The sequence below is a fragment of the Bos grunniens genome, chromosome 5 (assembly GCF_055505025.1).
Source record: "Bos grunniens cultivar Pamir isolate PY7600 chromosome 5, Bosgru_T2T1.0, whole genome shotgun sequence".
NCBI lineage: Eukaryota > Metazoa > Chordata > Mammalia > Artiodactyla > Bovidae > Bos > Bos grunniens.
Window position 1 is genome coordinate 59,893,095 of NC_141169.1, and position 20,948 is coordinate 59,914,042.

Genomic DNA, 20,948 nt, shown 5'->3' on the forward strand with positions numbered 1-20,948 from the left:
TTCCTGTGGTCATGTATGGATGTGAGAGTTGGACTGTGAAGAAGGCTGAGCACTGAAGAATTGATGTTTTGAACTGTGGTGTTGGAGAAGACTCTTGAGAGTCCCTTGGACTGCAAGGAGATCCAACCAGTCCATCCTGAAAGAGATCAGCCTTGGGATTTCTTTGGAAGGAATGATGCTAAAGTTGAAACTCCAGTACTTTGGCCACCTCATGTGAAGAGTTGACTCATTGGAAAAGACTCTGATGCTGGGAGGGATTGGGGGCAAGAGGAGAAGGGGAATACAGAGGATGAAATGGCTGGATGGCATCACTGACTCGATGGACGTGAGTCTGAATGAACTCCGGGAGTTGGTGATGGACACGGAGTCCTGGCGTGCTGCGATTCATGGGGTCACAAAGAGTCGGACACGACTGAGCGACTGATCTGATCTGAATAGACTCATTACAATAGCTTTGTGTAATGTTTGAATAACCTAACAATGAGAGGCTAAATATTAAACAAAATCATATAGCTAGTAAGTGGTCAAATTGGTATTCTAAATTCTTTCTGCTTGAACCAAAGCATGTGTTATTTATCAAACATATATTCAATGAGGAGGACCAAACTCAAAAAGCAATTTTCTAACAATGAATAAATAATTATTAAGACAAACAGAAAGTATTAATGTGCTCATTCTTCATAACCCTTGATATTTACAGAAAGGGAAAGCAACTCCAAATTATTCATCTCCATGTAATGAAAAGTTAAGCTAAGAATGTATATATCCATGCTAAGAAAAAGTTATCATTGGCTTTTACTTTACAGTCTTACCTCTTTTTGTAGAAATGAATCACTTCAGGTGACTGAAGCTATTTTAAAAACCTGGTCACTATTTCAATTTTAGGATAAGATATCGAACATTTCTAAGAATGCTCTATCTCAACACATTTGAAATTACCTTATTTCTATAGATAAATTTCCTTGATACATGTTACATGGAAGCCAGGGGAGCAAACACAGTGAAGGGAAGCAAGATATGGAGTTACTGTGGTCCTTTCTGGATGTGATTTCTATATGAATTTTAACCTGCATGAGGCAAATGTTGCTTTATCCACCATATGGCTAAGGCTCATGGGAAATGTTCCAGCGAATCAAATGTGACAACAGGGCCAAGAGGAAATACACTAAGGATTATAAACATATTATCAACATTTATATCACTACTGAAACAGAAAACTTTGTAGATAATATCCAAACAGAAAAGCATGAGAACTAAGGCAGAAGCATATGGATTATTTTGCTTACTAGCTATGTGAAGATATCTAAATGTACAGGATTTTGGAAGGGATTTCCTGAATATCCTAAATCACCATTACCTGAAGAATAGACCTTTTCCCCCTTGCTGACTAAAATACTGTGATGAATGAATCTTATGAGTAAACATCACATTTTCCTTTCTTATGTGATAAAATGTCTCTATATAGTTGCTCTCTGTGCTACTAAATAAAAAAAATTGAAAATCAAATAGAGCACAATAAAAACAAGAATGAGAAAAAATATCATACTCAGTGAATTCCAATGAAATTTATGAGAAATTTTGGATTAAATATACTTTAAACTGTTCGAACTCTTCAAAAACACTTTTCGGGTTATTTTTCCATAATACTGATACTAATCATTGAGAAAGATCTACCAGAGGTCCTGTTTTCATCTGATTGATTGTCAGTGTTCCAGTAATTACTGAAAGCATAAAATCTATTTCATAAGAATTTACAACTCAGATTCCTTTTAATCGAATTTTAGAAAGGACAGAAAATGAAATAAACCTCATCTATTGACTCAATCACTATTATTCATTCAACAAACATTTATTGAGATTCTTCTAGCTTTAGGTACTATAGGAGCACTAGGGACAATACAGGATCAAAACAGATATGACCCAAACTTTAATCAGCTTACCAAGGAATCTCCAAACACAAATATAGAAGATACTGTCGTGGTCTGTGCACAGGTTGGAAAAGAATTTCCAGACATATAGAATGAGAGGGAAATAAAGTTTATTAGAGTGGGAGATGCTGATAAGAAGAGATACTACACTTGATCTTAGCCAAAAGCCTGAGAAGCAATAGACTTAGGGACATGGGGAGAGGGGAGGAGAGGGTGATAAGTATGGAAAGAGTAACATGGAAACTTACATTACCATATGTAAAATAGATAGTCAAGGGGAAATTGTTGTATGGCTCAGGAAATTCAAACAGGGGCTCTGCATCAACAAGGGTGGGATTGGGAGGGAGTTGGGAGGGAGGTTCAAAAGGGAGGGGATATATGTATAGCTATGGCTGATTCATGTTGAGCTTTGACAGAAAACAGCAACATTCTGTAAAGCAATTACCCTTCAATAAAAGAATAAATAAATTTTTTTAAAAAAGAAAGAAAAAAAGAATGAGAGACGCTGTTACAACAGTGAGCCAGCTCAAGGGAGAACCAACGTTGAACAGTCCTTAGTCCACTTTTATACCCGGGATAAAAGTACAAGGAATGGGATAGGTATCTTGAGGGTCACTTGCTGATTGAATGAGCCATGCATACTGGGTAGGGAAGAGTAAGGCAAATACCTTCCTTGTGTGGGGTAGGAGGGGAGACAGGTTATACTGCTCAGGAGGACCTGAAATCCGTTAATAGTTATGACATGGGGGCGGGAAGGACCATATGTGTCTGCTTTTTCGTTCCTGCATTCCAAGACCCTCCTTAGATTTATCTGCTTTTTAGTCCCTGGGCCACCACATTCCTCCCTTCCTTTATTTTTAGGGCCAATTCTTTGGCCCCTGTTCATACCCTGTTCATGTCTACCTATCTACCTATTGCCCTTCTTAAACATTTGGGAACTGAGTCTCAGGAGAAGAGGAACGATGACCACTCTGGCTTCTTCAGGCTGTACAGGGGTGTCATGGGGCTCTGGGTTCCCTTTGCCTGCTTCTTTGTCAGGGTGCATTTATGGAGGGAGATGAGAGTCCATGGAATGATAAGGTGATTTGTTTCAGCATTGTCTTTCGGTTGGTCAGAGGATATTCTTGTTGTACTACCACTTGGAGATTTCTTGTATTCTAGAAGAAACAAACTTAACAAAAAAGTTAAAGATACATGGCCCAAACATTAGAAGAAGTAGGAAAGCTCCTCAGGGGCTAGCCAGGAGAACCAGGGCCAGACATTTGTTCGTGACATTAGTGTTTCTCTAGGTACAAGAAGATGCAAGAATTTGGGCTCATAAAATCTTTACCTGAAAACATCTGACTATCTGAAGGCCAGTTCTTCTGGGCTTTTCCCAGAGCACAGAGTGCCTTATTTCTGATCTCCATCCTGAGCTCCTTTTAAGGGGTGTTGAAGGTCAGCAGCTTGCAGTGGTCATGATATAATCTTTGTAGAGGCAGCTGGCAAGTGCCAACTCCCAGTCAGCAGGGTCCACATATTTGACCATGCTTTGGGTGCATTTCATGCCCATTGTGCCCCGCAGTGCTGGGAAGGCTCATTCCAGGTCCAGGGAAGATTTCATTGATTGGCCACTCAGGGTGCTGTTATTGGACCAGGTCTTGTGAGCAGCAAGAGTCTCTGGACCATACCTGTCTTACTAGCCTCTTGGTCCAGGAATATAGTCCCTCTTGTTGCTTCTTCCCATATCTAGAGTTACATTATTACAATCATTGATATCATGGAACTGCTTATCAGCATTTTATCACAGGCTCAGTCACACATTTATTAACATAAGAAACAATCTTCTGATACAAGAGACATAGAAAATAGTACAGTTAACAGCTGTTAATAAAGTCACAAACAAGAATTTAAGTCAAGAACTTTCATTAGGTATAGCCCAGCATACCCTGGGTCATCTGACTTGGTTAAATGAGTATAGACAGGTGTGACTCTCCTTGTTGTACATTGAAAGGTTGGCTATTGAGATAAGCTTAAGAAACAAACTTAGAGTGCCCTTTTTAATAACTTAATTAAACCCTTATCAATATAACATAACAGTAAGGAACTCTCAGAAGTGAGTCGTAGTAAACACACACCTTAATTAACAAAACTAGAACTTAATATTAAGTGAAATACATTTTTTTTTTCTCATTGTGAGGGCATTAACCCTGTAGCCAGGGAAGGCTTTAACCCATCAAATAAAAATGAGTTTTGTCAGGGAGCGTGAAAAATCCAAGCTGCCTTCTTGGATTTCCCATAGCCATGACTCTTTGATATACAGCTATTGTTAACCCATTTTTAATTCTCTGATTTAGGAGTAGACTATTGCCATGTTTTAAGGACATCAAATAGCAAAAGTCTAACAGTGAAGCGTTATTTCTTATAGAAGCAGAATGAGCTTTTACATGTATCATAATCTTTAATAATTCTTATTTACTTTACCAAAGTAACAAAAGATTTAAAAAACAAATAAAATACTTAAAGGCAAAGAAATTCATAATCTGTTATTGAAAGCTTCAATCTAAGAAAACTTTGTTCTCTTAACATAGAGAATTGGCTAAATTCCAGCCTGTTACCAGTTTACCAGATAACAAACAAACAAAAGTTTTTATTGGTTACTCTTAGAAAAGTCTTTTCCATAAATCTTGAAATAGCTGTATTCTTGCAAAGGCATCACAGTGAAACCATAGAAGGCATGTTAAAAATCTGATTAAATTGCAATTGACAAAGTAGCCTGGCCATTGCTGTGATATGTAACACTAATATGATAACTAGAGTATAATTGAGCACATTTTTATCAGGGCATATCAGATCTATACGAATTCTACATAATTTTAGGATATATATATATATCCTAAATATATATATTTACTTATATATATATATATATATATATATATATTAGTAAATCAACCATATAGTATGACCTGGGAAGATTTATAATCCCTTCAACAATATTTCCCATATAACCTAACATGTCTAATGAACCCAGGTGGTTTAATAGCTCTTTGGGTTGTCTCAGGGGCCCTCTGAAGCATCCCAAAGTCATGCTCATAAAATATGTGAGACGCCCCCAAATCTCTTGGTGGACTTGATCATGATGAAGTCCTGAATAAATCCAACTCCAAAATACTGGAATGACAGTTGAACCGCCACTTGATGTAGGTAAAAACACCAAGTTACAAGGGAAAAGAAGAAACAGAAAATAACCCAATCAAATAAAATAAACCTCAAAAATTTTACCCTAAACAAATGGAGGTTTTTAAACATTTGACAAAGACCTCAAAATAACCGTCATAAATATTATCACTAAATTCAGGAAAGTGGCAGTGTTTTAGTTTTATTGAAATTATTCTGAATTATTTGAATGAATTTTTTTCCAAAATAATAGAGAACATGTGAATTATATACAAATTACATGATATCATGATCAATATTTACCTTCAAAACATGTATTGAATTTCACAAAATAAATATCTTGACATTAAAAGTCTGATGCACGAGTACGTATCTCTTTGGACTGAATTTAGCATATGACGACTAAAAAAATATAGTCACAACCTGAAAGAAGAGAGCTATTTTATTTGATGGGAATGTTTAGGACTCTGAGCCCAGGAAACAGCACCTCAGTAGCTCTGAGAAAACTGCTTCAAGAAGACAGGAGAGGGAGTCAGACTATATACAAGTTCGCAACAAAGAGAGCAGGCAGCCTGAACACCAAAGATCAGGTATCAAATTAAGGAATTTAACATTCTAGGTATGGGAAGATGCAACCTCTAGGTCCACTGAATTAATTCCTTTCATAAACACCTCAGCTGCTACTGCTACTGCTAAGTCGCTTCAGTCGTGTCTGACTCTGTTTGACCCCATAGATGGCAGCCCACCAGGCTCCCCCGTCCCTGGGATTCTCCAGGCAAGAACACTGGAGTGGGTTGCCATTTCCTTCTCAGCTATCTGGGGCCAAATCCGGTTCCCTTGTTCACCTTAAAGAGTTGCAAGTGGCTACTTCTTGCATCACCCCTAGGTACTCAGCAATCACCATGAGGGAATGAGACTCTACTGGTTCTCAGTTTTGGGAGCTCTCATTCACATTTGGAGACCAGAAATTGCTGATGTCTGTGACGTTTCTTGTTTGTTGATATGACAGGAGATATTTTCACTTCACACATAATATCACACAGAATATATAGGTTCTTTAAACCATAGGAAATATTAATGTCCATCTTGAAAATACACAGGAAATTACACACTCATTTTGAAACTCTATATTTGAAGTACAAGGTGGTATCATAGGATCTTTTCAAGGACTGTTGAAGAGAATTAAATCCATCTTTCACATTGTGCTATGTATTAAAGAAATACATTTCATTTTTACAAAAGTTCTGCATGAGAAATAACCTTATTATATTTTTAAATGTCAAAAAATAATACACTGGAGAAACAGGAATGGAAGTAGAAGCAGCAGACTGGGAAAATAATATATTAACTGTCAGGTGGCATGTTAAGAGACTATAAAGACCAACCATAGTTATACAGACTTTAAGGAATTTCAGGAATTAACCAAACTGCCATTTAAAGTTGACCAAAAAATCATTTATTGGCAGAAAAGACTGCTTTATAGACCATGTCTTTGAAGGCTTGTTTCACTTGCTGGTTTCTCAGGGTGTAGATGAAGGGGTTCAGCATGGGGGCCACAGAGGTATTGAGAATAGCTACTCCTTTTGTCAATGATGCCTTTTCTTTGGCTGAGGGATTAGCATACATGAATATACAGCTTCCATAGGAGATGGAGATGACAATCATGTGAGAGGAACAAGTGGAGAAGGCCTTTTTTCTCTGACTGGCAGATGGGATTCTCAGAATAGTCCTGATAATGTACATATATGACAAAATTACCAAGGCCAAAGTGAATAGCAAGGTAACCAAAGCAAAGTAAAAACCAATTATTTCTAGGAACCATGTATCTGAACAAGACAATTGTAAAAGGGGGAAATAGTCACATGCAAAGTGATCAATGACATTGGAAGCACAGTAATCCAGCTGGAGGAGAAGCATAAGGGGTGGGAAAATGGTCAGAAACCCACCGAGCCAAGCACAGAGCACAAGCAGGCTGCAGAGTTTCCTGCTCATGATGGTTGTGTAATGCAGGGGCTTGCAGATGGCAACATAGCGGTCATAGGACATGGCGGTCAGAATGTAAAATTCAGTCACCCCCATGAAAATAAAGAAAAATCGTTGGGCTGCACAATTGTTGTAAGAAATAGTCTTGTCTTTGGTAATAATTGCCCCCAGAAATCTAGGGATGCACACAGTAGTAAAGGAGATTTCTAAGAAAGAGAAGTTTCGGAGGAAGAAATACATTGGTGTCTGGAGATGGGAGTCCACCCAGGTTAGGGTGATGATGGTCAGGTTTCCAGTGACACTTAATACATATGTGATTAATAAAAAGAGGAAAATCACAATCTGAAGCTCAGGATCATCAGAAAGGCCTAGAAGGACAAACTCTGTGATCACTGTGTGGTTCATTTCTTTCTCTTTTTCCCTTCTTTTTTCTTCTTTTAAATATATTTAGATAGAAAGTGTATTAAAAGGAAGTGATGAAAAATATAATTCATGATGACCAATATCATCATCATTTCTAAAAGCATTCTATCTAATTCATGCCAATATTGTTTTCTTTTAATACCTTATTTACAATTTTTCTTAAAATGTATTTGTGGGTCATGTTTTATATAATAGTTCTCTTATTCTAAATCTAACAGGAAAAGTTAGGAAATCTTTATATGAGTCATATTATTCAGAGATGATAAATGAATTTGATACTTTTTGCTTTGTCTAGTTTATGCAAGTCCTTGCAGTTTTGTTGGGATAATCCTATAAAACATACATCATTTTTTGTCAGGTATCAGAAAACACTGCCATCTAAAAGAGAAGTGGATGATCTTAATTCCATCATAAGATATAAATGAAACTTAAAAGAATAAAGTAACAACACCTTTTATGGAACAAGAAATCAATTCACGATTTTCTTAGCAAATAAAACAAACTTTAAAATATTTAATGATTAGATAATTTAATTACCAGCTTTATTTTTATATTGGGGTTTATGAATGTAATTATCAACATGAATAGGCTATAGGTATTAGATATTATTTACAAGAAAATATAATTAATTTATATATTAAATATCATTCACTTAATGGTTTATCTGATAATTCCTTTGAAATCATTAATGTTTCACATTCTCTAAGATTTTCTATGTATATATGTATAGAAACTTTATATATATAGAAGACTGTGTATATTTTTGAGCTTAAAAAATATGCAGTATTTATCAATTTTTTATTTTGCATTGAAGCACGAACTGAAAAATAACTACTTGCCTCAGATAGTAGCAGCTCCATTACCCAGACTTCAGCCCAGTATATTTTCCATTTGAACATCGTTGCTTCTCAGCTATTAAACTTTATGAACAACTGTTTTATTCCCTTGGAGTTCTACCCCATATTTATCTTTTACATGAAGTGACTAATTCAAAAGGATATTCCAGAAATGTAGAGGAAAACCTCTCCTATTAATCCAAAGCCATTCAGCTAATTCCCAGCTCCACTGGATGTATCTATCATTCTGCATATCTGGTTTGCTAAAATCATAATAGCTCCCTTTTCTTATTTTAGATATTCACATTTCTGCTGTGAATAATAGAAGATAAATCATCGCTACTCTGCCAGACACTAGTAAACATCACACAAATCAAATTTGATGATTTTTTATCTATTTTATGATGATTCATGAAAACTAAAAATGGAATATCAAAAACCTTAAGAAGATATGGAACTTCTATCATCCTCTTCAATAACGTTGGTCTAGAAGTTTAAGGGAGGAATATTTAAAGTGAGAACTGCAAGTGACATGGCAACGTGGGGTATTAAGAGTGTAGAGTCTTAAACTAGGATCTGGCATTTAGTTGCACTAAATGCTCAAATATTCAAGTTTAGCTGTTGTGACCTATGAAGAGAGACCTGTGTTGATCTCCTGGGAACAAAGGCCAGGCAACAGCTGTGCTATGACGTGGAAGGTCAGGGATTTCTGGAAGCTAACACTGGTGTTCTCAGAGCCTCCTGACTCTCTTCTATAGTGAATCTCTCTTGGGAATGTTTATGTTCATCCCACAGAAGAGTTCAATGGGGACTTCTACAAAATAATACTTTTTTCATTTATCACAATTATTTACTATTTTTGAGTAATAAAATAATGTGAAATCTTACAAAAATAGCACTCAGTCGACTTTAGTTTTAGTCATATTCTTGGCACATGAAAGTTTTCTACATATACACTTTATTACTTATCCTTAGACTTCATTGTTGTTGGAGCTTCAAGGTTCTTTCATAATTCTAAGTTATATAAGAACTTTATTAAATATTAAGAGTAACAAGGGAAAAATAACATACAAGGGAACTTCCATCAGGTTATCCACTGACTTTTTAACAGAAATTCTACAAGCCAGAAGGGAATGGCATGATATATTTAAAGTGATGAAAAGAGAAGAACCTACAATCAAGAATACTCTACCCAGCAAGCCTCATTCAGATTTGATGGAGAAATCAAAAGCTTTTCAGATAAGCAAAAATTGAAAGAATTCAGCACCACCAAACCAGTTTTACAACAAATGCTAAAGGAACTTCTCTAAGCAGGAAACAAGACAAGGAAAAGACCTACAAAAAATAAACCCAAAACAATTAAGAAAATGATAATAGGATGATACATATTGATAATCACCTTAAATGTAAATGAGTCAAATGCATCAACCAAAAGACATAGACTGACTGGGTGGATGAAAACCTGTGCATGTATGTACTTCCAAATACTATATCTCTCTGCTTAACCTCCCAAACAGTATGGAATCATTTTATATTATTAGATTAATCATGTTCCCATTACAGCTTGCAATTGCATTGATCCTTAAATGCTCTCTGGCTAATGATTGTGAAAATTGAAAAACATCTTTTACTATTGTGATTATGTAACTATTACTCCTTAATATCATTGTATCATGATTGGGCAACAATAGAATTCTATATCATCAACACTAACATTTAATAGGAAAACCTATAATCACCTTTTAAAATAAAGATGCATATCTGAAATATCTTGGAATTTTTTGAAAAATACAAATGCCCAGGTATTGCTTTTTTCCTCCAAAGCTCCAGATATGATTCTAAGGAGCAGCCATGTTTAAGAAGAACTGGACCACAGGATGATCTTTTACTTTTATTTAGTTGGTTTCACTTTTTCTATTTCATATTCAGTGCTCCCATCTCATTTAGCTTTTGTTTTCAGATTTCTCCATTTCTTCTACTTTTTTTTATGTCCTTTCTCAAGCTTTCATCAAGCATAGTAGAACAGTTTTCATATACATATATATATAAATAGTATTTGTAGGGTATATATATATATATATATATATACACACACATATATATATATATGTCTTAGAAAATTTATGAATTTTTTCCTAAATAAAAAATTTGACATTTTGACTCAACTTGACTTCATATTAATAAAATGTTATATTTCTAATTATAAAATTAGATATACAACAAGCAACAAAGTTTTATTATATCACATAGGGAACTATAAACAATATGTAATAACCTATAATGGAAAATAATTTGAAAAATAATATGTGTGTATATGTGTAACTGAATTACCTGGCTATGTACCTGAAACACTGTAAGTCAACTATACTTCAATAAAGTATATATGCTAAGAAATTTTAAAAAAGAAATGGAGCTTTATGGTACTCAAGGATGAGATTCTGCAAAGTATTTTAAGATCACTATACAAAATTATTCTACACTATAAAGTCTTTTAAGCATGTAAAAGACTATGTAAATAATCAATAACATGTCACAGACCATAACAACGTTTACTGAGCTTAAAAAGAGATTAGAAATTCATATATATATATATAAATTCTTTACATTATTAATAGTACTTCTGATAATAATGAGAAGGAGAAAAAGAAAGAGGAGGGTAGAGATAATTTTTTTTCAGCAATGACTATAGTCTGGGATAACCCAGAGGGATGGTATGGGGAGGGAGGTGGGAGGGGGGTTCAGGATTGGGAACACATGTACACCAGTGGCGGATTCATGTTGATGTATGGCAAAACCAATACAATATTGTAAAGTAACTACCCACTAATTAAAATTAAAAAAAAAAAAAAAAAAAACTATAGTCCAGACCTAAATCCCAGGGACAGGGGAGCCTGGCGGGCTGCCATCTATGGAGTCGCACAGAGTCAGACACGACTGAAGCGACTTAGCAGCAGCCACAGCAGCAGCAGACCTATTTTAATTGTTTTCTTCATATTGCCTCTTCGAATCCTGCCAACAGCTTTATGAGGTACCTGTAAATGTTATTCTCTTGCAGAAACATTTATCTTATCTTTTTCTCTGAAAATATTTTATAAGATTGTTGCCCAATTGGTCAAAGTTTATGGGAAATTTTAAGACAGCAAGTGGATAGACTATCTATAGCCTATTGGGCAATTTTGGCTCATGAACTATTTTTATTAAAAGCTTTATTAGACATGCTTTAGGCCTTTCATTTACATGTTGTTCATAGCTGCATCCACACTACAGAGAGGGACAGTTAGTTACCTCAAGGACTCATGGTCTACAAATTCTAAATTATTAATATATGACCCTTTTATAGAAAAAGTATGTCTTGACTGGTGATATTGATAATCAAAATGCTCATACAGATTGCAAACATTTATAATAACCACTAAGGAATTTGCATAGTGTTATGTACAGAGCTGTATTATCTGATAATATCAACATAAACTCTCTCATATCTTTTGCAATAATTTTACAGTTCTTTTAATTACCAGAACTACACCTATCTACAGTCTATGGTATATATTTTGAGTCATTAAGAAGTCACAGTTATCAATCAAGTCTAACTTCAGTATTTTCACATTTCCAATTAAGCTTAGAAATTATAAATGTCCAACATGAGGGGAGAAAAAAGTAACTGCATGATTCCCTACAGTGTGGAAATCTCTTCAGTATGGTTTATAAGTTATTTTCTTTGTGTTTCAACAAATAATGTATCTAAGACTCTCAACTGAGAATAGTACATGAATATCAGAACTTACTTCAATGAATTATGATTACAGTCTTTCTATAATAATTGTTTAAAAGAGTAGGATGAGTTTGAGCACTCTCCATTATTATTTCAATTTAAAAAAATTTTTTTTAAATTTTATTTAACTTTACAATATTGTATTGGTTTTGCCATATATCAACATGAATCTGCCCCAAGTATACATGTGTTCCCCATCCTGAACCCTCCTCCCTCCTCCCTCCCCATACCATCCCTCTGGGTCTTCCCAGTGCACCAGCCCCAAGCATCCAGTATCCTGCCTCGAACCTGGACTGGCGACTTGTTTCATATATGATATTACACATATTTCAATGCCATTCTCCCAAATCTTCCCACCGTCTCCCTCTTCCACAGAGTCCAAAAGACTGTTCTATACATCAATGTCTCTTTTGCTGTCTCGTATACAGGGTTATTGCTACCATCTTTCTAAATTCCATATATATGCGTTAGTATACTGTATTGGTGTTTTTCTTTCTGACTTACTTCACTCTGTATAATAGGCTCCAGTTTCATCCACCTCATTAGAACTGATTCAAATGTATTCTTTTTAATGCCTGAGTAATACTTCATCGTGTATATGTACAACAGCTTTCTTATCCATTCATCTGCTGATGGACATCTAGGTTGCTTCCATGTCCTGTCTATTATAAACAGTGCTGCGATGAACAGTGGGGTGCACGTGTCTGTTTCAGTTCTGGTTTCCTCAGTGTGTATGCCCAGCAGTGGGATTGCTGGATCATAAGGCAGTTCTATTTCCAGTGTTTTAAGGAATCTCCACACTGTTCTCCATAGTGGCTGTACTAGTTTGCATTCCCACCAACAGTGTAAGAGGGTTCCCTTTTCTCCACACCCTCTCCAGCATTTATTGCTTGTAGACTTTTGGATCGCAGCCATTCTGACTGGTGTGAAATGGTACCTCATAGTGGTTTTGATTTGCATTTCTCTGATAATGAGTGATGTTGAGCATCTTTTCATGTGTTTGTTAGCCATCTGTATGTCTTCTTTGGAGAAATGTCTAGTTATTTGGCCCATTTCTTGATTGGGTAGCTTATTTTTCTGGAATTGAGTTGTAGGAGTTGCTTGTATATTTTTGAGATTAGTTGTTTGTCGGTTGCTTCATTTGCTATTATTTTCTCCAATTCTGAAGGCTGTCTTTTCAGCTTGCTTATAATTTCCTTTGTTGTGCAGCAGCTTTTAATTTTAATTAGGTCCCATTTATTTATTTTTGCTTTTATTTCCAATATTCTGGGAGGTGGGTCATAGAGGATCCTGCTGTGATGTATTTTGGAGAGTGTTTTGCCTATGTTCTCCTCTAGGAGTTTTATAGTTTCTGGTCTTACGTTTAGATCTTTAATCCATTTTGAGTTTATTTTTATGTATGGTGTTAGAAAGTGCTCTAGTTTCATTCTTTTACAAGTGGTTGACCAGTTTTCCCAGCACCACTTGTTAAAGAGATTGTCTTTAATCCATTGTATATTCTTGCCTCCTTTGTCAAAGATAAGGTGTCCATATGTGCGTGGACTTATCTCTGGGCTTTCTATTTTGTTCCATTGATCTATATTTCTGTCTTTGTGCCAGTACCATACTGTCTTGATGACTGTGGCTTTATAGTAGAGCCTGAAGTCAGGCAGGTTGATTCCTCGAGTTCCATCTAACTTCTCTCGTGCCTTCTATGGGAATTCCCTGAGCATGATATTGTATCTCATTCTTCTTTTCATTGTTCTCTATTAAACTTTTGAATAATTTATTTTATACTTAATAGCTTAGTGCACCACTTTATGGGGACATTTTATTACACAGGAAAGGAAATGTAGTGTTTACACATAAGATTCATTCATCCCAATATTTCAGTCAGCAAGGTCAAGAAATGTTTATACTTTAGGGAAACCCTGATGTACCAAATTCAGAAAACCTCTTCCAAAAATTTTGCAAATCTTCCATATGTTTCTGCCCTACTTCTCATGCTTTTCTACCTCTTTGGACATTGTCCACCAAGTTTTCTAATTCAATAGTGGTACAAATATTAATAACATATGTATAATCCTTAGAGTATTTTCCTCTTGGCTCTGCTGGCACATTTGATTCACTGGAGTACTTCCCATGAGCCATGGGCATATGTTGTGGTAAAACTGCATGTGGTTCATGCAGGTTAAAAATCCATATAAAAATCATGTCCATAAAGAATCACAGTAATGATATCTTGCTACACTTCACCATTTTTTCCTCCCATGCATGGCTACAAAGCAAAATGCACCAAAGAAAAATAGCTACAGAAAGAAGATAATTGCAAGTGTGTTTATATAGAGTATTTTTACAAATGCTAAATATCTTAACCTAAACTTGAAGTAGTTACCAATATTTTTTTAATAGTTTCTGCCTCTTAATGTGATGCATTTGTAGAAATAGAGGTAAGATTGTAAAGTAAAAGCCAATGCAAACTTTCCTTTCCTTAGCACTGATTTATTAATCCTTAGCTTAGCATTTCATCAGGTGAAATAAATAATGAATAATTTGGGGTTGCCATTCCTTCCTGTATATATCAAGGATTCTGAAGTATGAGTCTTTTTATGTTTCATGTTTGTCATACTAATTTATTAATTTTCAGAAAATTATTCTGAGTTCAGTCCTGCTCATTGAAAAATGTCTGATAAATATCACATGCTTCAGTTTCAGGAGGAAATAGTTTAGAATTCCAATTTGACCTTTAACTAGCTGTATGCTTTTGTTTATAATAATTAATCTCTCATTGTCAGTTTCTTCAAAGGTAACATAAGGTTATTGCAATGAATCAATGAGGTCGATGAGATAAGTACATAAACAGTACTGGCTCTCAAATAAGTTTCCTCCAGAATGGTTGCTATTGTTTTATAGTGGGACCATCTTCATCAAATGTAGTAATTGATTTTATTTGTATGAATAATAAAGAGAACAGTATTTACTGTGTGTGAATACATGCTTTAAAATTTTATATAATTTAATTTTACTTTTAATCATTAGCCATCACAATAATTCTATGAAATATTACCCTCATTTTTACAGTGGGGAAGAAAAAAAAACATATTACTCAGAGAGAGTTGTATTTTTAATCCAGATCTCTTGGGATGCAAATCCTGAATAATCCCACACAAAATAATTTAAGACCTAATGCTATATTTTTATAAGAATTTCTTTTCCTGTTTAGGTTAAAGATTATCTTCAAATATAGATACTAGTTAACAAACAGATATTTAGGGAGAAATAGAATATCTCTACGGAGAAGGCAATGGCAACCCACTCAAGTACTCTTGCCTGGAAAATCCCATGGATGGAGGAGCCTGGTAGGCACAGAGTTGGACATGACTGAAGCAACTTAGCAGCAGCAGCAGCAGCAGCAGAATATCTCTATGGAAACCCACAGATCCTAAAAGTGATATAGGTGATTACATTTTTTTCCTTCATTATTCCTAATCACATGGGTTTGTGTGTTGATCTGACTAATATGATTTGACTCCCCTTTTCCATTAAGAAAAAGTAACTTGCCTTTTTTCAGAGGAGTCAGAGAAACAGAATTCTGAACTAACTGTAGGACTATTCAAAAATAGTCTTAAGGTAATAATCTGAAAGTACTCTAAATTGACTCATGAATTTTTTAATACAGTCATAATGAAGTTATTATACGGTTAGATGTCAGCAAGCACAGTCAGCAGTGAAACAAATCATTCTAGAAAAAAAAAATTAGGGTTGTTATAAATCCAAACTATTACCCAAGATATAAAATTTAACCAATATTCTGCTCTCTTCTATGACAAATTGTCCTAACTTATAAACCTAACACCAATAAAAAGATCCTTAATTAATAGGGAAAGACAGATAATTGGAATTCTGTGTAATAATGCCAGAGCTTCCCACATAGCTCAGTGATAAAGAATCAACCTGCCAGTGCAGAAGATTCAAGAGATCCAGGTTCTTGATCTGGGGTTGGAAAGATCCCCTGGAGGAGGAAACAGCAACTCACACCAGTATTCTTGCCTGGGAAATCCCATGGACAGAGGGGCCTGGAGGGCTACAGTTCATAGGGTTGCAAAGAGTTGGACATGACTGAGCACGTATGCAACTTTATTAATACTGATGGTGCAAACTCTCTTGAGTTTATATTTGTTCATAGCATTACTTATGACTTCTTAGGAGTCTTAAAGTTAGGAATAGTAAAATCAGTACATATAGAGAATGTGAGAAGCTAATATATGTTTCCAGTTATATTGTAGAATTTTTGGAGCTTCCCACCCATGTCTCACAATTTAGATAAAATAAGGAAAACAATCACTCAATCCTTAATAGACATTTACATATTGTTGCTTTTTCAAATAGTAGCATTTAAGGAATGCTGGTGATCTTTTCTCAAAGAAGCTATTCTTACAATTTACTATGAAATAGCAGATGTGTCCTAAAAATCATTTCCAGTTATTTTATTTAACCCCAAATTTTATTTAACTCAATGGCAAATATTTGCTTTATATAGGTTGATTTTCATTTTCAAAGATCCACAAGCCTAATTTGACACTGAGCTATCCAAGACACTAAAATTCATTAAAAAGAAAGAGACATAAAGGAACATGAAGCTTGCTATCCTAAGATCCTTGGGACTAGAAAAAACGTGAATGAGCCATTAGTAAGGAAAGTATGAAATGATGACTTAGAGACTTGGATATATTTTTTATTACATTACCAAAAACATCCCAGGAATGGTTGACACTTCACATCCTAGAAATGATTTACAGATTAGAGTCATAAATAGCTGTTAGTTGCAAAGGATTGTTCATTGAGAACAATGACTTTCAAATTTTAAATATCTATCAAATACTTGAGTTGCCATACATTTGCCTAAGAAATTATGCTCGAAAGGCTTGCTTTTCTTACAAGTGCTCTTAAACGTTTTTCTCTAGTCATTGAGGATTAGCAAAAGGATAGGTTCATTTTAATGTGAACATCACATTTTTTCCCAGTGTGCTGGCCACCATTGACCTCAGTTGGAATTTTCCCTAAATCAGCAGCAGCTCCACTTTCTGCTATACAGAGGAGTAAATGAAAAGAAAGCTCAGGTTTGTAGAGAAAACAAACAAACAAAAAAAAGTGAAAATTTTCACAATGTTACAATAAATTACATGCTACAAATCAACAAACCTACACCTTAAAATTAAGTATTCTATTGCAAAAACTTCTCTCCTGACACTAGAATGTAAAAGCTACAAGTCAATGAGAATTCACAAAATGAATGATATTGAAATTTGTTATTGTTGTTATTCAGTCACTAAGTCATGTCCAGCTTTTTGCCACCCCATTGACTGCAGCATGTTAGGCTTCCCTGTCCTTCACTATTTCCTAGAGATTGCTCAGATTCATGTGCACTGAGTCAGTGATTGTATCTAACTAACCATTTCACCCTCTGCCGCCCCATTCTCCTTTTGCTTTCAATCTTTTCCAGCATCAGGGTATTTTTCAATGAGTTGGCTCTTCACATTAGGTGGCCAAAGTATTGCTGCTTCAGTCACCAACATTCCCTCCATTGAATATTCATGGTTGATTTCCTTTAGGATTGACTGGTTTGATCTCTTTGCAGTCCGACGGACTCTCAGGAGTGTTCTCCAGCACCATCATTTGAAAGCATCAATTCCTGGGCATTCAGCCTTCATTATGGTCCAACCCTCACATTCATACATGACTACTGAAAAACCTATAGCTTTGACGATATGGACCTTTTTGGTAAAATTATATCTCTGCTTTTAAATATGTTGTCTAGGATTGTCATAGTCTTCCAAGGAGCAAGCATCTTTTTATTTCATGGCTGCAGTCATTGTCCTTAGTGATTTTGGAACCCAAGAAAGAAAAATCTGTCACTGCTTCCACTTTTTCCATTTCCATTTGCCATGAACTGATGGGACTGGATGCCATGATCTTAGTTTCTTAAATGTTGAATTTTAAACTAGTTTTTTCACTCTCTTCTTTCATCCTCATCCAGATGCTCTTTAGTTCCTCTTCACCTTCTGCCATTAGAGTGGTATCATCTGCATATTTGAGGCTGTTGATATTTTTCTGGGCAATCTTGATTCCAGTTTGTGCATCATCCAGCCTGGCATTTCACATGATGTACTCTGGGGCTTCCCTGGTGGCTTAGAGGTTAAAGCGTCTGCTTGCAACGTGGGAGACCTGGGTTCAATCCCTGGGTCAGAAAGATCCCCTGGAGAAGGAAATGCCAACCCACTCCAGTATTCTTGTCTGGAGAATCCCATGGAGGGAGGAGCCTGGTAGGCTACAGACCACGGGGCTGCAAAGAGTCGGGCACAACTAAGCTACTTCACTTCACTTCATTCTGCATAGAATTGAAATAAGCAGGGTGACAAAATACAGCTTGGATGTATCCCTTTCCCAATTTGGAACCAGTCCGTTGTTCCATGTCTGGTTCTAACTGTTGCCTGTTGACCTGAATACAGGTCTCTCAGCAGACAGGTAAGGTGGTCTGGTATTCCCATCTCTTTAAGAATTTTTCACAGTCAAAGACTTTACTGTAGTTAATGAGGCAGATATTGAAATTAATTGGTTAAATGATTTCTGCTACTGTTAGTTATGATGACAAAATAAAGACTTCATTGCTCTTTCATGGACTATACTAGTAGCCTGACAAAATAGAACTTCTATTAAGGGAATATTAATGTAGATAAAATAAAAATATAATGTTAAAATCAGAATATACACATATAGATAGAGAGAGAATGCTAATAGTATGTAGATAGAGAGGTTTGAAAAAAAAAAATTTTGTCCAGAAGGTAATGCTTTATTTTAGATATTGACATACTTTGGTTTCCTTAGCTCATGCCACAGATCCAATATACTTAATGGCCACTCTGCCTCCTTTCTACTCTTGACTATCTAATATCTGAGAAGACCACCAAAACAGATACATGACCTGGATTCCTTTATTCCATTATCTGGGCCTTCAGATGGGTAGGAGGTTGAGAAGGTGAGTGTGAGTCTGACTCAAAACTTAAGAAATCTGGCATGTAGCTCAAGATTCATCTTCCATGATTTGCCCATTGGAAACATGTACACTGAATGGCCTTTTTCCTGACACATTTGGCTTTTCTATATTACACTAGGAAACAATCATTATACGAGAAACTAGGTGACAGACATTAGGATAGGATGATTTATGGAGGTTGAAGAAAAGACACAGAGTACCCCGATAAGAGGGGATCCTGTGGAGACACTTTTAAAGAGTCAAGAGGTAGCTTTTCTCCTCCTGTATTTCCTAGGTTTGAGAAAAACATAGATTTTAATCCTTGCTTTTCATGTGAAGGATATATTGTTTTTATAAGATTTTTAAAAATATTTTTAGCCTGATGCCAATTTGTAAACTAGAGATTTTATAAAGTAACATTCTGTGTGAAACACAAATCTGACATGTCATAAAAACTTACTTCAAAACAAGTTATCTATTTCATTAACTTTTAAACAATCTCCTGAATTATGTTAGCAGGGCATAGTAGGTTTCCTTTCAGAGCCAAATCCCAGTGCTATACATGGATAATCCCCTTTTCTGTGTCTTCTGTTTGTGTTTTCTCCTGGAGGTTACTCAAAAGAAGAAGAAGAAAAATGAGAAACTACACAGAAATAACAGAGTTTATCCTCCTGGGACTGTCAGATGACCCACAACTTCAGGTTGTGAGCTTTATCTTTCTGCTCATCACCTACATGCTCAGCATCACTGGGAACTTGACCATTATCACCCTGACCCTGCTGGATGCCCACCTCCAAACCCCCATGTATTTCTTCCTCAAAAATTTCTCCTTATTAGAAATTTCATTCACAACTGTCAGTATACCCAAGTTCCTGGCCACCATTATTACAGGAGATAAAACCATCCCTTTTAATGATTGTATGGCTCAGTTATTTTTTTTAATTTTCTTGGGAGTCACTGAGTTTTATCTTCTGGCTGCCATGTCCTATGACCGTTACATTGCCATCTGCAAACCGCTGCATTACTTGACCATCATGAATCACAAAGTCTGCACACTGCTTGTCTTGGCATCTTGGCTGACTTCATTCTTAATCATATTCCCATTAGTAATGCTCTTCCTACAGCTTGATTATTGTAAGCCCAATGTTATCAACCATTTTACTTGTGATTATTTCCCTTTATTATACCTTTCTTGTTCAGACACCAAATTTCTAGAGATAGTAGGGTTTTCCTGTGCTGTGTTTATTCTATTGTTCACTTTAGCATTAATAATTCTGTCCTACACATATATCATCAGAACAATTTTGAGGATCCCTTCTACCACTCAGAGGACAAAGGCCTTTTCCACCTGTTCTTCCCACATGATTGTCATCTCCATCTCTTATGGCAGCTGCATTTTCATGTATATGAATCCATCAGCAAAGGACAGAGTGTCTTCGAGCAAGGGAGTGGCTGTGCTAAACACCTCCATAGCTCCCATGCTGAACCCCTTTATCTATACCCTAAGGAATCAGCAAGTCAAGCGAGCCTTCATGGACACAGCAAGGAAGACTGTATTTTTCTCAAGTAAATGAAAAATAAAAGTCCTGTTTTATGAATTAGACCCATATGATGAAAAGCAATTAAATGAAAATCTAGGAATTTCAAAACCTCTTAATATTCACACAGCCTCCCTAGATTCATTTTTAATCATTCATATTTTTATTGCCAGCAATTTATCAAGGATATTTGCATATGTATATTTTCTTCTTGCCATTTAAACTTGAATTCTTCATATATATATATATACACACATCATATACACAAATATATGCTTATACAGTATACAGTTTTTT

At 35.6% G+C, this 20,948-nt stretch overlaps 2 protein-coding genes and 1 pseudogene across 3 annotated transcripts; 1 reads left to right on the plus strand and 2 right to left on the minus strand.

The window, feature by feature from the left end:
- Positions 1-1,975: 1,975 nt before the first annotated feature.
- Positions 1,976-2,108, minus strand: LOC147372181 (U2 spliceosomal RNA; annotated as a pseudogene).
- Positions 2,109-6,539: 4,431 nt separating this feature from the next.
- LOC147372182 (olfactory receptor 6C3) lies at positions 6,540-7,487 on the minus strand. Its single transcript, XM_086403620.1, has one exon. It carries the CDS (start codon positions 7,473-7,475, stop codon positions 6,540-6,542), a length of 936 nt encoding a protein of 311 aa, XP_086259746.1. The 5' UTR covers positions 7,476-7,487.
- An 8,298-nt stretch (positions 7,488-15,785) lies between these two features.
- Positions 15,786-20,687, plus strand: LOC147372183 (olfactory receptor 6C1-like). Of its 2 annotated transcripts, XM_086403621.1 has the most exons (2): positions 15,786-15,844; positions 19,736-20,687. In XM_086403621.1, the coding sequence occupies exons 1-2, from the start codon at positions 15,786-15,788 to the stop codon at positions 20,685-20,687; spliced, it is 1,011 nt and encodes a 336-aa protein (XP_086259747.1). The 2 variants fall into 2 exon arrangements, with proteins under 2 accessions (XP_086259747.1, XP_086259748.1); XM_086403622.1 differs by lacking the exon at positions 15,786-15,844 and having other exon boundaries at positions 19,731-20,687.
- Positions 20,688-20,948: the final 261 nt, after the last annotated feature.

What these genes read in the sequence shown, in the direction of transcription:
- LOC147372182 (XM_086403620.1), bottom strand. Translation starts at nt 7,475, where the DNA reads ATGAACCACACAGTGATCACAGAGTTTGTCCTTCTAGGCCTTTCTGAT.
- LOC147372183 (XM_086403621.1), top strand. Translation starts at nt 15,786, where the DNA reads ATGTCAGCAAGCACAGTCAGCAGTGAAACAAATCATTCTAGAAAAAAA. An exon ending in AGAAAAAAAAAATTAGGGTT is followed by an intron (nt 15,845 to 19,735) that starts GTTATAAATCCA and finishes GTTACTCAAAAG; the next exon opens with AAGAAGAAGAAAAATGAGAA.